Source organism: Cervus elaphus, chromosome 9, assembly GCF_910594005.1.
Source record: "Cervus elaphus chromosome 9, mCerEla1.1, whole genome shotgun sequence".
Lineage (NCBI taxonomy): Eukaryota > Metazoa > Chordata > Mammalia > Artiodactyla > Cervidae > Cervus > Cervus elaphus.
This window is the reverse complement of record NC_057823.1, coordinates 6,572,697-6,587,631: the sequence shown is the minus strand read 5'-3', so window position 1 is coordinate 6,587,631 and position 14,935 is coordinate 6,572,697. Positions and strand designations below refer to the sequence as shown.

Here is a 14,935-nt window from a genome sequence, read left to right as displayed (position 1 = left end):
GTCCTAGGGCCCAGGAGAGCTGTGTTACTGAACGTGTTCCTGCTCCCTGCCTGTTACTCATTTCACCCTCAGTACCTGGCACACTAGGGTACTTGTTGGCAGAGGAGGGTCTGGGCTGATGGGTGGACTTCTGACTCTTGGCTCTGGGAAAGTCTCAAGCCCTTTTTCAACCTTGTCTGCACCTGTCAAAGGGGATCAGACACACCGCCCAGAATTGCTGCGAGGTCCCTGGCCAGAGCCCCATGCACACTCACATGCACATGGACTTGAGTTCTCTCCCCTCATCCCCTTGCATCCCCATCTGACCTCACGGGCTGAGCTCACACCGCCCATGACGGCAAGGCCATGCCCAGAGGCAGGTGTCTTTGCCAGGCCTCACATCCCAGACCCAGAGGCCCAAAGCACGGGCTGCAAGTCCAAACTCTGGCGCTCCCCTGGCTCCGCAGTCCCTGACGAGGATCTCTGAGGCACCTGCCCTCTGAGAAGCACCCCAAACCCCCGCTGCCCTCCTGCCATGATACAGAGCACGGAGCAAGCGTGGGACTGACGAGGAAGGCGGTGTGGCTTGTCCCTGCACCCCGTCCCTCAGCTCTGTAAGGAGGGCTGGTGTCTCCAGAACGAGACAGTCACACATAGGAAGGGAGATTGGCACGCGGCGTTACAGACCCATCTCAGGTGGAAGAGACCTGAGTGACTGCATGCGCCTCCCCCCATGCCTCACCTCTCATTTGGAGATCTCACTAGAGCCCAGGTGTACGCAGATGGCCAGATGAAACTGTGCTTTGGTTCTTTGGTTCTTTGGGTGGGGATCTGGAGACTGGGCACTGGCGCATGCGTAGGAGTCTGTTTATGCAATTTCACCACTTGCCTGCTTGGACACTAACCTGACCTCCCTTGCTGGCCCCCGAATGTGCTGACGGCAAGAGCGCCGGGCGAGGCTGTGGGTCTCTGTGCCCATCTCCTCTCGGCCCTCTCCCCACAGAGAGGAGACCATTACCACTGTGGTGAAGAGCCCCCGTGGCCGACGCCAGTCCCCCAGCAAGTCTCCCTCCCGCTACGGTCACCCCGCCAGCCTGCCCAGGCCAGGCCCGCTGGCTCCTGAGCTGCCGCCCTCGCCAGAGGCCAGCAGACCCTCCAGGCCCGAGGCAGAGCCAGGCCGGCGGCCCGCTGTGCCCACTCTGTTCGTGACGGAGCCTGAGACCCACACGGCAGGCCTGCAGGGGGGCACCAGGCCCCAGCCCAAATGGGTGGAGGTTGAGGAGACCATTGAAGTCCGGGTGAAGAAGGCTGGCTCAAAGGGTGCGTCTCTGGCCAGAGAGACGCCTGGCAGCTCTGAGGAGCTTCGCTTCACGCTGCCTGGAAGGGTGTCTGGAGGAGACCCAAATACAAACAACTCCAACAACAAGCTGCTGACCCAGGGGCCCCCGGCCACGGTCACTGCTGGAGAACCCCTAATCTTCTGCGTGGAAACGGGGCCAGAGAGCCCTGAGCCGTCCCCTCCCTGGGGTGATGAAGAGGAAGCCCCCCTGGAGGAGGAGAGAGATGCCTCCCAGGGGGAGGAGCCTCTGGGTACTGATGGTCTGCAGGGCCGTGACCCCAAGATCCTCATGCACCATGGCCGTGCCCTCACCCTGGCCGACCTGGAGGATTACGTGCCCCAGGAAGGGGAGACCTTCGGCTGCAGTGGCCCCAGGCCGAGTGCTGCTGATGACCCGCCCTGCGAAATCTCGGTGCTGCAGAGAGAGATCAGCGAGCCCACCGTGGGGCAGCCCGTCCTGCTGAGTGTGGGGCGCCCCCCAGACTCCCGGGCCCCCCCTGGCTGCTTTGGCCGCGTGCCCAGGCCCCGGGAGGCGTTTCCATCGGGGCCGCAGGGCCGGGGCCCCACGGGCGTCTCCTTCTGCTTTCGGGAGGCCCGGGCTGGAGGCACCGCAACCCAGAAGCCTTCCTTCTGCACTCAGGTTCAGCGCTCTGCGGACAGCGGCCAGAGCAGCTTCAAAACCGAGGTTTCAACCCAGACGGTCAGCTTTGGGACCGTGGGGGAGACTGTCACCCTACACATTCGCCCAGACCGGGACATGGACCCCAGCCCCTCCCAGGGCTGAGGCCAAGACCCGCAGGGACGGGGTGGCTGGGGCTGAGATGAGAGACTCTTGGACCTGGGATCCCGCTGACAAAGCTGCCCTGCTTGCACAGGGTGGCAGGAAGAGGAAAGCGGCGTTGGGACCTGCCCGGCACCAGCATCAACTCACCTCACAGCCGCCTTGGGTTTCCAATCAGGAGAGAGTCCCAAAGCTGGCATGCCTCAGACACGGGTGCTCTGACCTCCCCTGGCTGTCCACCAACTCAGGACTTCAGCCTGCCCTCCCCTTCCAAACCAGGCGATTCCTACCTCACAGGACTTGGTTGTCACCTGAGGACGGTGCACGCATCCGTGATCTCAGAGGCTCCTTAAGCTGCTCTGAGAGCATGGACCGGACTGACTTGCAGGCTGCCGCTCTGGGCTCAGGGCTGCAGACACAGGGAAGGCGCTCGGGCATCCTTCCTGCTCTGTTCACCAGGCAGGGGCCACATGGGCCCTGCGTGTGCCAGCTTAGGCTGCAGTCCCAGTGTCCAGGCCTGGTCCAGCCCTGGCTCTCACCCAGGCTGTGGGTCCCCTCAAACCCCATCTAACCTGGATACCTTTCTTGGCCTCCAGGAGGCCTGTGTGGGGCCCAGCTCTACAGGCCCTCCTGGGCCTTCTCAGCAGGGTGGACCAGGGTCTGTGCATGGGAAGCAGTCCCATCAGTCAACCCTGATGATGCTAATAAACCGGTTCCTTGCATTGCCTCTGCTTTTCTTATTTTTGCTTCTCCACCTGGTGGTTCCGGCGTCTCAGGAGGGAGGGACCTTCCTGGCCCAGGAGACCCTGGAGACCAACCAATGGACAGCCCAGGCCCTTTCCACTGGCAGCCCTGGGTGGACACCCAGCGTCAACCTGTGGGTCCTGGTCAGTCCTACGGGTCCTGGGTGGAGGTGTGACAGCTCGCCTATCCAGCTTGCCCACATGTGGGCTACAGGGCTGGTCACAGGTGCACACAGTGTGGCTGCAGTGTCCATAGTAGTTGCCCTCAGTCTGCTGGGGGTCAAGCAGGTCATCCTGTGTCCCATGAGCCTGGGTCCTTTGTCAGAGCCATGCAGGCATGATGGGTCAGGGGTCCTGACAACCTCCTCGGGATGGGGAAGCACAGGATGGTCGCCCCAGCACCACAGACTGCAGACAGACAGCAGCCTGCCCAGTGGCCTCTTCAGCCTGGGGAGGCCCAAGAATGTAGCAGATCAACAGGAGGGAGGCTCTGGAGCATGGGAGAGTGCTCCATAGAGGGGGCCTTTCTGGAAATGGAGTGGTGGGCGTCCCAGAACAGCCACAGGGGGACTGGCAGTCAGGTGGAGGAGGAGCTGAATTGGGGGCTGAGGGCAGGAAGCCAAGCTCCTGGAGGGTCTGAAGCTTCCCTTGGGGAGTTATGTGGGGGGCTGGGCAGCGACCAGCTGAGAGTGTGGTGGTCTGGGTTGGGCTGCTGGGTGGGGAATGGGGGCTGCCCTGGGAGGCAGGAAGGCAGCCCGCCCTGTAAGGAGCTCTCGGCTCCTGATCTGGCATCAGGCTGTGCTTACTTTCCTGGAACGTGGGGCTGGACCCACCTGGGCCTGGGTGACCTAGTACCCTCGGATCCAGAGTGGGATACAGAGCAAGGCCAGCCCAGGATGACTGGATGGGACTGAGACCGAGGGGCTGCCCAAAGTGGACGGTGGGGATCCAGGCCCAGCTGTCCCTGTGGGAACTGACGTTCTCATGAGGGCATCTGGGCGACACTCTGGGGGTGGACCAGTCTAGCACTTGCTGCCTGGAGTGCCATCTCTGGCACAGACCCCTTCTCAGGGGCCTCCACCTTCCACGCTTCCTGAACCCAGCGGGTGGGAAGGGTTGCCCTCATCTCAGCAGTGTCCCCCTCGCGGGCCCCGGCCCCCCTCACTCCTGTGCGTCGACCTGCCTCTCCTACAGACGCCGCTGTCCCAGCCCCCGCTGCCCCGGGGCAGGAGAGCACGCCCATCCAGAGGACACAGACGTGCCCTGAGGCTCCAGGACCTTCCACAGGGGATCACGGCAGCCCCAGCCCCAGCCCTGGGGGGCCGCCTGCACTCCAGGAGGCCAGCCCGGAGCCCCCAGCTGCGGAGGCTGGGGCTGCATCCAGTGAGGCCTGGCAGCAGGGTGAAGGCAAAGTACCCTTGCTTCCGGGACCCCTGCCCCCACCCATAACAGCCCCTCCTTTCTGACCCCACCTTGGTTACTTTGGGTGCCCTCCCCTGGGGGTGAACTGGCAGAGCCTGAGGACCCCCAACATTCTGTTGGCTCTACATGTCGGGGGTCCTGGACAAGGCCTGCCCCTCGCTCAGCCTATGGAACTGGATGCTGGGATGGGCTCCGGGAGGTCCTGCCCACTCTCAGCATGTGGCACCCTGTGGTCAGCCCTCAGCCTGGGTTCCTGGTGCTCCTGGGGAGGAAGGGAGAGGAGGAGAGGAAGGGCGTGGGAATGGGGAGGAGGGGGAGGGGAAGGGGAGAGACTAGGGAAGAGCAGGGGGAGGAATGGGGGGGAGGAGGAGGAGGGGGAAGAGGGGAGGGAGTGGAGGGCAAGGAGGAGGACAGGAAGGGGCAGAAGTGAGCGCAGCCCCGGTAGACCAGACCCCCGGGTGTGCTGCGGGGCCCTACCCCCGGCCCAGGGGCTGAGGTGCCCCTGCGCGGTTAGGGCGCTGAGTCTGTGCTCAAGGACCCAGTGCTCTTGGAGCCCCTGCTCTGCCTGTGCTCCTGTATGCTGGGCCCCGGAGGTGATGCAGAGGCCTGTCCTGGGGAATTGTCCCCGGCCCTGTCCCGGGCTCCATCTCACCGGGCCCCTTGCCTCCCACCAGGCGAGCCTCCGAAGCCGCCTCAGCCTCACTCCCACGAGGGCCTGGAGCAGACGGCTCAGGCACACGCTGAGGTCCCGGAACGTACGGTGCCCATCCGGTAACCTCCCAAGCTGGCTGGGGGGTGGGGGGACGTCCTGGGGGCAGGGTGGGGCGTGGGAAAAGGAGAGCAAGGGGTGGGATCACAGCACCCCTGCACTCTCCTTACCAGGGCAGGGGGAGGCCACCCCTGGGGCAAGGAAAGTGGGGGGAGCTCGCTTCTTTACCTCGGACTGGGGCCACGGGCTGTATATCCCCTCCCAGAGAGTCTCCTGCAGCCCCCTGAGTAGGCAAGGGGCAAGAACGCCATCTCGGCCTCCCACGCCCCAAGAGTGGAAGGGCGAGGCAGACAGCTAATTCCACTCCATGCCCCAGGATGGAGGGCCCTGCCTGGCCAGGAGCAGGTGAGCTCTGGGACGTCCACAGCCACGTGTTCACGGAGACCACACACAGGACGTACGTGTACCAGACCAGCGACACGCCTGCTGCAAGTAGGTGGGGGCCTGGCAGGCCACACGTGTGCTTTCCATGCCCCAGGCTAAGGAGAGATTTCCATGGAAAGGCCGGCAAAGCTGCCTGGCACATCCCAGCCTTACTGTGGCCAGGGCCCCTGCTGCCTCTCTGCTTGGGTCCCCTTCTGAGGGGGCATCACTGGGAGGGGAGAGGAGGCAGCAGTGACCGGGACATCAGGGCCTTTACCCCATGCAGAGCTGGCATAGTCTTGTGGCCCGCCCTCAGAGAGCTGAGGCTGAAGCAGGAAAGACAGGGGCTGCATTTCTGGACCGTCAGGGATGGGTACCTTCCCTTGGAGGCAGCTGGGCTCTTTCACCCTGGAGTATGTCTCAGGGCCTTCCTGCCCAGCTCAGGCAGCAAGACACACCTGGGGTTGCTGCCAGTCCACCCATGTCTGGGTCTCTGTGAATGGAGGCCAGGCATCAGAAGATTTCAGCCCAGGATAGGCTGTGGCGGACACAGCCTGGCTCCTGCCCACCGGCTGCTTCCCCCACCCCAGGCCCCCCGTCCATGCAGGTCACCATTGAGGACGTGCAGGCCCAGAGTGGCGGTACGGCGCAGTTCCAGGCTGTCATTGAGGGCAACCCGCAGCCCACAGTGACCTGGTACAAGGTAGGGCCAGGCCTGGGTGAGGGCCTGCCTGCGGGAGGGGCAAGGTGTGACGCCCCCGCTGGACTGGGCACGGCGCTCATGGAAGGTCAGGCTGGGCCGCGGTGCTGGGGTCCCCCAGGGTGAACTGATGGCCTCCCATGTCTCCAGGACGGCACCCAGCTGGGAGCTGACCCCCGGCTCAGCCAGCAGCAGGAAGGGACCACTTACTCCCTGATACTCAGGGACGTGGCCCAGCACGACGCGGGTGTCTACACGTGCCTGGCCCACAACCCTGGCGGCCAGGTGCTGTGCAAGGCAGAGCTGCTGATCCACGGGGGTGAGTGCGGGACCCCTTCCCGGGCCTTGTCTTGGCTCCATGCCGGTGTGGGGGCCATGGGTATGGGGGTCCCCTGAGCTCTCACAGGTTCAGGCACGGGAAGCTGCTCCAGCATGAAGTTGGGGGACAGAGGGGCTGGGTGATCATCTTTACTCACTCTTACAGCCTCCCCTTCCCTGGCTACGCGGGACAGTGAGCGCAGCTCTAGGAGGAAACTGCACTCCTTTTATGAGGTCATGGAGGAAATTGGAAGGTACCGTCCCTATCCCAGCTCCAGGAGCCTCGTCTGCTGGAGCCCCACCCCCCTAAGACCCGCAGGCCCAGCCTCCCAGAGTTCCTATGTGCCAGTTTCCGACCAGGAGCCCCCAGCCCTCCCGCCCACTGCACCCCTACCATCCCCCCTTAGAGCTCGCTGAACTCCCTCAACCCAGAGCCCTGCCTCCCCAGCCCTCACCCTCTGCAGCCCCTGCCTCCTGCAAACGCCCGTCCACAGAGTACCCGCTGCCCATGCCAACTTGGCCTCCTCCAGTGCCCACTGCCGCAGCCCCTGCTCTCCCGGCACCTCTCCTCTCAGGAAACTGCCTCCCCCAGGAGCCCCGCCCCCAAGCCCTGCCCCCCAGGAGCCCCGCCCCCAAGCTCTGCCCCCAGGAGCCCCGCCCCCAAGCTCTGCCCCCCAGGAGCCCCGCCCCAAGCCCTGCCCCCCAGGAGCCCCGCCCCCAAGCTCTGCCCCCGGAGTCCCGCCCCCAAGCTCTGCCCCCAGGAGCCCCGCCCCCAAGCTCTGCCCCCAGAAGCCTCGCCCCCAAGCTCTGCCCCCAGGGCCCCCAGCGCGCTGTGCCCTCCCCCAGGGGTGTGTTCGGCTTCGTGAAGAGGGTGCAGCACAAGGGCAACCAGATGGCCTGCGCTGCCAAGTTCATTCCGCTGCGAAGCAGGACGCGTGCCCAGGCTTATCGAGAACGGGACATCCTAGCAGGCCTGAGCCACCCGCTGGTCACTGCACTGCTGGACCAGTTTGAGACCCGGAAGACCCTGATCCTCATCCTGGAGCTGTATCCACCTCACCCTGAGGTCGCCAGGTGGCGGGGTGGGAGGTGGGGGGGAGTGCCCCGGCAGACGGGTCTGCAGGGCTGGGTGGGGTCTGTGGTGCTGGTGATCCCAGGCCCAACTGCCTGATGGGGGCAGCCTGTGCTGCTGGCAGTGTGATGCTGCCTGACTATCTGTCCGCCCCCCCCGGCCCCCCCCACCCCCACGCCCCCGCACGTACTGCCACTGCCCAGAGCTCCCAGCTCCCAGTCCCCTGGGTAAGGCATGGCTTCATTGAGAAGTCTGTCTCCTCCTGCTCCCCGCATTGGCCTCCAGCAGGAAACCTGGGCTTCTTACCTGTCTTCGGCAGGCCCCAGGCACTGATGCATCTTTGCCAACCCATGCTCCAGAGAAGGGCACACGCCCCCACCCACCCATCCCTGCGTGTGGCCCAGCTGGGGGTCTCGCCACACCCCCACCTCCCCTTTCAGCATCGCCTGCAGGAGTCGGGGTGGCGTGCCACTCCCACTCTGCTGCCTCCCACTGTCCTCGGTCCTTCTACTTGGGGGGCTTTGTCCTGCCCATCCTCCTCAACCACGAGCACCAGCCTCCCCAGCATAGCCCCACCCCCGCCTGGAGATAAGACTCCCCCCAGGCAGCGCAAGGCTGCGAGGGTTCCAGAGCCTACAGCTTTCCTTGACAGAGACTCCCAGGTGCTCGTCGGAGGAGCTGCTGGACCGCCTGTTCAAGAAGAGTGTGGTGACCGAGGCCGAGGTGACTGACTGCTGCCCGGCTGCCCACCCAGCTGCAGGGCTGCGTGTGGGCCTGGCCAGGCCTCCCGCTGCCCCAGCCCAGACCAGACCAGCTCCCAACAGAGCACTCCCCCTCAGAGACCCTCACAGGCTGCTGCAGCTCCTGTCGGCTCTCAAAGCCCTCCGGTGGCCGGGGCTCCCTGCTTTTCCACCCCCGATGGGACTAACCAAGCTGCCCAGCCCTTGCCTGCTCCCCCGGCCCCCTCCTGCTTTCCTCAAGCTGCTCCATACACCCAAACCCATCCACCTGGGGGCCCAGAGGAATCTCCCAGCTATAGGGCTCCCTGGGGCTTTGCACAGAACCTGTCCTGCAGGAGCCCCCCCGAACCCCAGGCTCAGATCTGGAGGGAAGATTGGTGGGAGCAGGCAGGGAGGTGAGGAGAGGGGTGCTGGAGGCTGGCCAGCTCACCTGAGCACCAGCTCTGCCGCAGGTCAAGGTCTACATCCAGCAGCTGGTGGAGGGGCTGCACTTCCTGCATAGTCAAGGCATCCTTCACCTGGACATAAAGGTACGCGGCTCCCTGCTGCCCCCAACCCCCCAGGCTCCCAAGAGCTGCTGGGAGCCTGGGGCCTATAGGCTGAGGGGGTGAAGGCCCAACACTTCCAGTTCCCTCTGAGGACTTCCTCACCTCTGGGGACAGGGAGCTCACCGCCTCACAGCAGCCCCTTCACCTTCAGGTGGGGGGCAGTTCTGATGGAGCAGAAGCCATCCCCGAGGGCGCTGAAACCTGCTCCCGGGGCTGCCTATGGTCTCATGCTGGCCTCACCCTCCTGCGGGGGCAGCCCCTCAGAGACCCCTGAGTGTCCCCAGGCCTGGGAGCCCTGGGGGTTCCTTCCTCAGGGTGTGCTCACCCACTCCCGACTCTGCCTGACAGCCCCCCAACATCCTGATGGTGCATCCTGCCCGGGAAGACATTAAAATCTGTGATTTTGGCTTTGCCCAAAAAATCACCCCGGGAGAGCCACAGTACAGCAAATATGGCTCCCCCGAGTTTGTGGCCCCCGAGATCATCGAGCAGACCCCCGTGAACGAGGCTTCTGACATCTGGTGAGTGGGGGGGGGGGGGGGGGGGGGGCAGGCCTCCACCTCCCCATCGGACCAGGTCTGGAGAGACTCACAGCTGTGATTTTGTTCTGCAGGGCCATGGGGGTCATCACCTACCTCAGGTGAGCAGACCCCTGCTCCTGTCAGCTCTCTCCTCCAAAGCCAGCCCAGACCCCTCCTCAGCAGGCCAATGGGAAGCTGTTGAACTGCTAACTGCTCCTTGGCTCAGAGACGCAAGACCCAAGGGGCAGCTATCTTGGGAACATGCCGTCCGCCAGTTCTGATATGGGCTTTCTGCCAAGCGCTTCTCACTCACACCCTGTCATAGAGGACCTCTGCTAGGTCATGGGCAGAGCACGGAGCTCTTTCCCTAAAGGGTCCGGGTAGTTTGTCCAGAGGTCCCTTTTAACAGCTATTGCTGCCCCGAGGGCATTAGTGATGCAGACTGAGCCTGGATTTACTCTGCAGGTGGACCCCTGATCACCACCTCAGGCTAAGTCCAGGTGCCAACTCAAGATGACACTTGATCCCTTATCCTGGGCCAAGCCTGGATCCTCACCCCAGCCTAAGACCAGATACCCACTGCAGGCTTAGCCTGGATCCCAGCTCCAAGCTGGATCTCTGGGCAAATCTGAGACATGTGCTGGGATTCTCAGGGCTGAAGGAGAGCGGTGTCAGGAGGCATCTCCAGTCAGGGCTGGGGCCCCCAGTCACTACCATCCCCGTGAGACCCCTGTCCTGGCAACCTGCCTCCCATGGACCCAGAAATTCAGGTCACAGCTGAAGGCTAGCCATGTCTCTGCTTACAGCCTGACATGCTCATCCCCATTTGCTGGAGAGAGTGACCGAGCAACCCTTCTAAATGTCCTGGAAGGGCGGGTGTCCTGGAGTAGCCCCATGGCCACCCACCTCAGTGAGGATGCCCAGGACTTTATCAAGGCTGCTCTGCAGAAGGCCGTGGGGTGAGTACACACATCTGAGGTCCCGGGCTTGTCTCAGTGACCAGATAACCTCAGCCTGACCTGGACCTTCCTTTCCTCCCCCAGGGCTCGGCCCAGTGCTGCCAAGTGCCTCGCCCACCCCTGGTTCCAGGTGAGTAGGCTGAACGTGGGCTGGCCTGGCTCACAGTGGGGGAAAGTGAGGCCAAGAGGAGTGGGGGCCTGCCAGGACTGCAGGATGCCCCAGGGACTCCCCCACCCCCAACGTGGCTCTCTCACCTGGGCTCCCCCAGAAGTCTGTGCCCGCAGAGGAGGCCCACTTCATCAACACCAAGCAGCTGAAGTTCCTCCTGGCCCGCAGTCGCTGGCAGGTGAGCTGTGCTGCCTTGTGGAGGGCTGAGGGGGCGGGGTGCAGAAATGGTCAGAGGCCAGAGAGGGAAATGAGGCCCAGAGGGCTGGCTCTGTGTCCCTTCTGGGTCTGCAGAGCAAGGGAGTGGGGCCAGGCACCCTTCATTTCAAGTCTTTGCCCCCTGAGTCACTGCGGTGAAGCGGGGCAACACGCAACATCTCTGCCACGGTGGGGACAAGATGACACAGCCCTGGGGACCACGTGTTTTACGGCCCACCATTTCCTGAGTTCCCCTTTGGCCTGGGAAGCGGCGGGTCCCCTGCTGACGGCCCCTGTCCTCCATGCCCCCAGCGCTCCCTGATGAGCTACAAGTCCATCCTGGTGATGCGTTCCATCCCGGAGCTGCTCCAGGGCCCGCCCGACAGCCCGTCCCTCGGGATTGCCCGGCACCTGCGTGGCGACGCCAGCGCCTCCTCCAGCAGCTCCTCCTCCTCCGACAACGAGTTGGCCCCATTCGCCCGGGCCAAGTCACTGCCATCCTCCCCGGTGACCCACTCCCCGCTGCTGCACCCCCGGGGCTTCCTGAGGCCTTCGGCCAGCCTGCCCGAGGAGGCTGAGGCCTGTCCACCTGCCTCCGCCTCGGCTCTGCCCGCATCGCTGCAGGGCGAGGAACCAGCAGCTGCCCTGGGCTGTGTGCCCCGGCAGAGTGTCATCCGAAGCCTGTTCTACCAGCAGGTGGGCGAGGGCCCAGAGCTAGGGGCCCCGTCCACAGGGGGCCGGCGGCACCCCGCCCGGCGGCGGCACCTTCTCAAGGGTGGCTACTTCTCGGGCGTCCTGCCGGGACTTCGAGAGCCACTGCTGGAGCATCGTGCACTGGAGGAGGCGGCTGCCATGGAGGAGCAGGCTGCCCTGCAGACCACAGCAGCCTCCTTGGAGACGGCCGTGCAGATGCCCAGAGCAAGCACCCAGGAGGCCTCTGGCTCCAGCCGCTCCCTGGACCTTGACTCACCGAACACTGCCAGTTCCTCCACCAAGGCCTGCAGCAAGGGGCAGTGTCCTGCTCCGGCTCCCCTGAGCCCTCAGAATGCCCGAGAAGAGGGCGTGCCTGGAGGGGGTGCACGTGCCGGGGAGAAGGAGCATCCAGAGGGGACCCAGCAGGGGCTGAGACTACCATCCGCCAGTGGTGATGTGTGTTCCACTCAGCCAGAGGGGTCGTCCCAGGACCTCTGTGGAGGGCAGGCTGCCCCTTTCTCTCAGCCCCAGTGGGTCCCGGCCCCCCAGGACAGTGGCCCCCCTGCGGCCTTGGCACCACAGCCTCCTGGCTCCTTCCCTTCAGGGCCCTGCACAGAGGCCCTCTTGTCATCCCCCAGCCCTTCCTTCCCAGGAAAGCCTCAGGCCTCTCTGCCCCCTGCCCAAACAAGCCCCCAGACAGACTCTCAGAGTGGGCTGAAGGCTGTCCCTCTCACCAAGAGGTCTGGACCACCCAGGCCCCCAGAGCCAGCCTCCCAGATGGGCACGGAGCCTAGCCCCTCCCTGGATGCTGAAGGCCTGGTCCAGGAGACGGAGGACCTGTCCCAGTCTTCACCCAGCCTACAGCGGCCTCAGGAACAGGCGACCACGCGGAAGTTCTCCCTGGGGTCCCGTGGGGGATACGCAGGGGTGGCGGGCTATGGCACCTTTGCCTTTGGGGGGGACGCCGGTGGCATGCTGGGGCAGGGCCCCATGTGGGCCAAGATGACCTGGGCCGTCTCTCAGTCCTCGGAGGAGCAGGACGAGGCAGGGACCGAGAGCCCACCGCCCCAGGCCAGCACATCGCCTGTACCCGAGGGCGATAGAGCCCTCCTGGGGGCTGCCCAGGAGTTGAGCTCGTGGGAAGACTTTGGCGAGGGCTCTCAAGTGTCGCTCGTACAGATCCGGGACCTGTCTGGGGACTCAGAAGCAGCAGACACCGTGTCCCTGGACATCTCAGAGGTGGATCCTGCCTACCTCAACCTGTCCGATCTGTATGACATCAAATATCTCCCATTTGAGTTCATGATCTTTAGGAAGATCCCCAAGCCAGTGGAGCCAGAGCGTCCATCCTCCCCTGAGTCTGAGGCTGGGGAGGACCTGGCTGAGCTCCCGGAGGCTGCGTGGCCCTGGCCAGCCAGCCTGGAGATCACAGAGGAGCCAGAGGACATGGAGGCCCTGCTCGGGAAAGCTGCTGGCAGCAGGAAGCGCAAGTGGTCACCCCCTTCCAGCAGTCTCTTCCACTTCCCCGGAAGGCATTCGCTGCTGGAGGAACCCACAGAGCTGGGGCTACGCCAGAGGGTGAAGGCCTCGGTAGCCCACATCTCCCGCCTCCTGAGGGGCAGGCCTGAAGGTTACTACCCCTACCCTGCCCCGGAACTGGGCACATCCACGTTTCCCGCTCTGCACTTTGGGGCTCCTTGGCCAAAAGGATAGCTCTGGAGCTTGCCTGAGTGATGCAGGAAGCCCCCCAGCCTATGCTCCTTCCCCTGACCCCATGCTGCCCACCCCTCCCGGGACACACTGGCTCGTTTCTGAGGTCACCTTTGCGGCCTCCGGTCCCTCCCCATGAGCCCCTGAAGCCCAGCGTAATGCAAGTGCAGTTACACCCCCGTGGAGATTGAACTGGACCGGCCCTCCCTGATCCTGATCCCAGAGCCCTCAGCCAATGGCCGGGGGGCCCCTGAACTGCTGGCTTCAGCTGCCCGCGGTGCCCTGCCCATAACGGGCTGACGCATGGGGTAGGGAGGGGTGGTGCCTCTGCCGTGGATTTAGCTCATTGCCAATAAGACCCCTTGGGACTGGGGTTTTCTGCCACATGGGGATCCCCAGAACCTTCCTTTCATGCTCCCAGAGGAGCTGGGCCCCCAGAGTGTGACTTCCCTCCTGTGGCCACTTCCTTACTGCAGGTCTGGAGAAGGAGGGTCCTCCCCGGAAGAAGGCAGGTCTCGCTTCCTTCCGCCTGTCAGGCCTGAAGAGCAAGGACCGAGGTGGGTACACTGCCCAGAGGCGAGGCCCCGCCTGCAGCCCAAGGGACCTTACTGTGGGGAAGGGGAACCCTGTCAAGACCAATGCAGGTGGCGAGGGGCAGCTCACATCGACAGGAGCTCAAGTGCACAGAGGGGGACTCTGGTGCCCTAGCAGTCATGAGCCGGCAGTCCTGGAAGCCTTCCTGGAGCAGGCGCTGGTGTTGGAGACGAGCTGGCTGGGGATGGGGCTCATCTCCTATATCCCTGCAGTGGGGGTCAGGCCTTGCACTCAGACCCAGGGTCGCCTCTGAAGGCTCACCTTCCCTCTGTTCCCCAGCACCGTCGTTCCTAAGGGAGCTCTCGGATGAGACGGTGGTCCTGGGCCAGTCTGTGACTCTGGCCTGCCAGGTGTTGGCCCAGCCAGCTGCAAAGGCCACCTGGAGCAAAGGTAAAGAGCGCTCCTGAGGCTGAGGGCAGGGAGGCAGGGTCCTCCTTTCGGGCGCTACTCTCACTGTGGAGAGCGAAACTGGGGCTCGAAGAAGGTGTGGGCCCTGGGCGCGACCACCAGCCAGGGACCTGTTGGGAGCTTACCTTGAGGCTCACTCTCTCCTGCTGCAGACGGGGCTCTTCTTGAGAGCAGCAGCCGCCTCCTCATCTCCTCTACGCTCAAGAACTTCCAGCTTCTGACCATCCTGGTGGTGACTGCTGAGGACCTGGGCGTGTACACGTGCAGCGTGAGCAATGCGCTGGGGACAGCGGCCACCACGGCCATCCTCCGCAGGGCAGGTGGGTCGGCTGTGAAGGGCCCAGGGAACGTGCGGCTCACCACCCGGGCACCCACAGCCTGGCCCTGCCAGGGGCTGGAGGCCCTGGGAGGGGACGTGGGAGCAGGGTGACACAGCTGGCCAGGCCCCCTCCCTGACGCCTCTTTGGGGACTCTTCTTCTTGCATTCCCACGGTACCTCCCTGTCTCTCCAGTAGTGCAGGAGGCAGCGGCTTCCCATCTTGTATTGCTATTACAGTCCAACCACGCTCTCAAAACATAGCGCCAGGGTGCGTTTCTGGGGGATCCAAAACAGAGGCTGCAAGCCTTGCTCTCAGACCTCTGACCTGATCCCCGGAGGGGGCCAGCCCCCACCTGCCCTGCACCACAGCCCAGCAAAGCCAAGGCCCCCCTGACTAGAGCCTGGGGTTGGTAGGGGGCTGTGAGCAAAGGCCATTCCATGAGGCTCCTAGGTGGGCACCGGTGGGAGGGGAGCCTGGTGGGGTTGGGCAGGGCAGACACCTCCCGAGGCCCCTCGAAGGAGAGGCACTGGGCTCTTCCTACTAGTCAGCCTTGGAAAGGACCCCGAGTGAACTGGACCAGGTGCGGGTAGGC

At 64.3% G+C, this 14,935-nt stretch overlaps 1 protein-coding gene across 1 annotated transcript in view; it reads left to right on the top strand.

Moving 5' to 3' along the window:
• The window catches only part of OBSCN (obscurin, cytoskeletal calmodulin and titin-interacting RhoGEF), a 226,880-nt gene extending 224,054 nt beyond the window's left edge, over positions 1-2,826 (top strand). Inside the window, exon 100 of the mRNA XM_043910748.1 lies at positions 983-2,826. Coding sequence (XP_043766683.1) covers positions 983-2,102 — 1,120 coding nt within the window. The 3' untranslated portion in view covers positions 2,103-2,826. The remainder of the gene's footprint in view (positions 1-982) is intronic.
• The last annotated feature ends 12,109 nt before the right edge of the window (positions 2,827-14,935 follow it).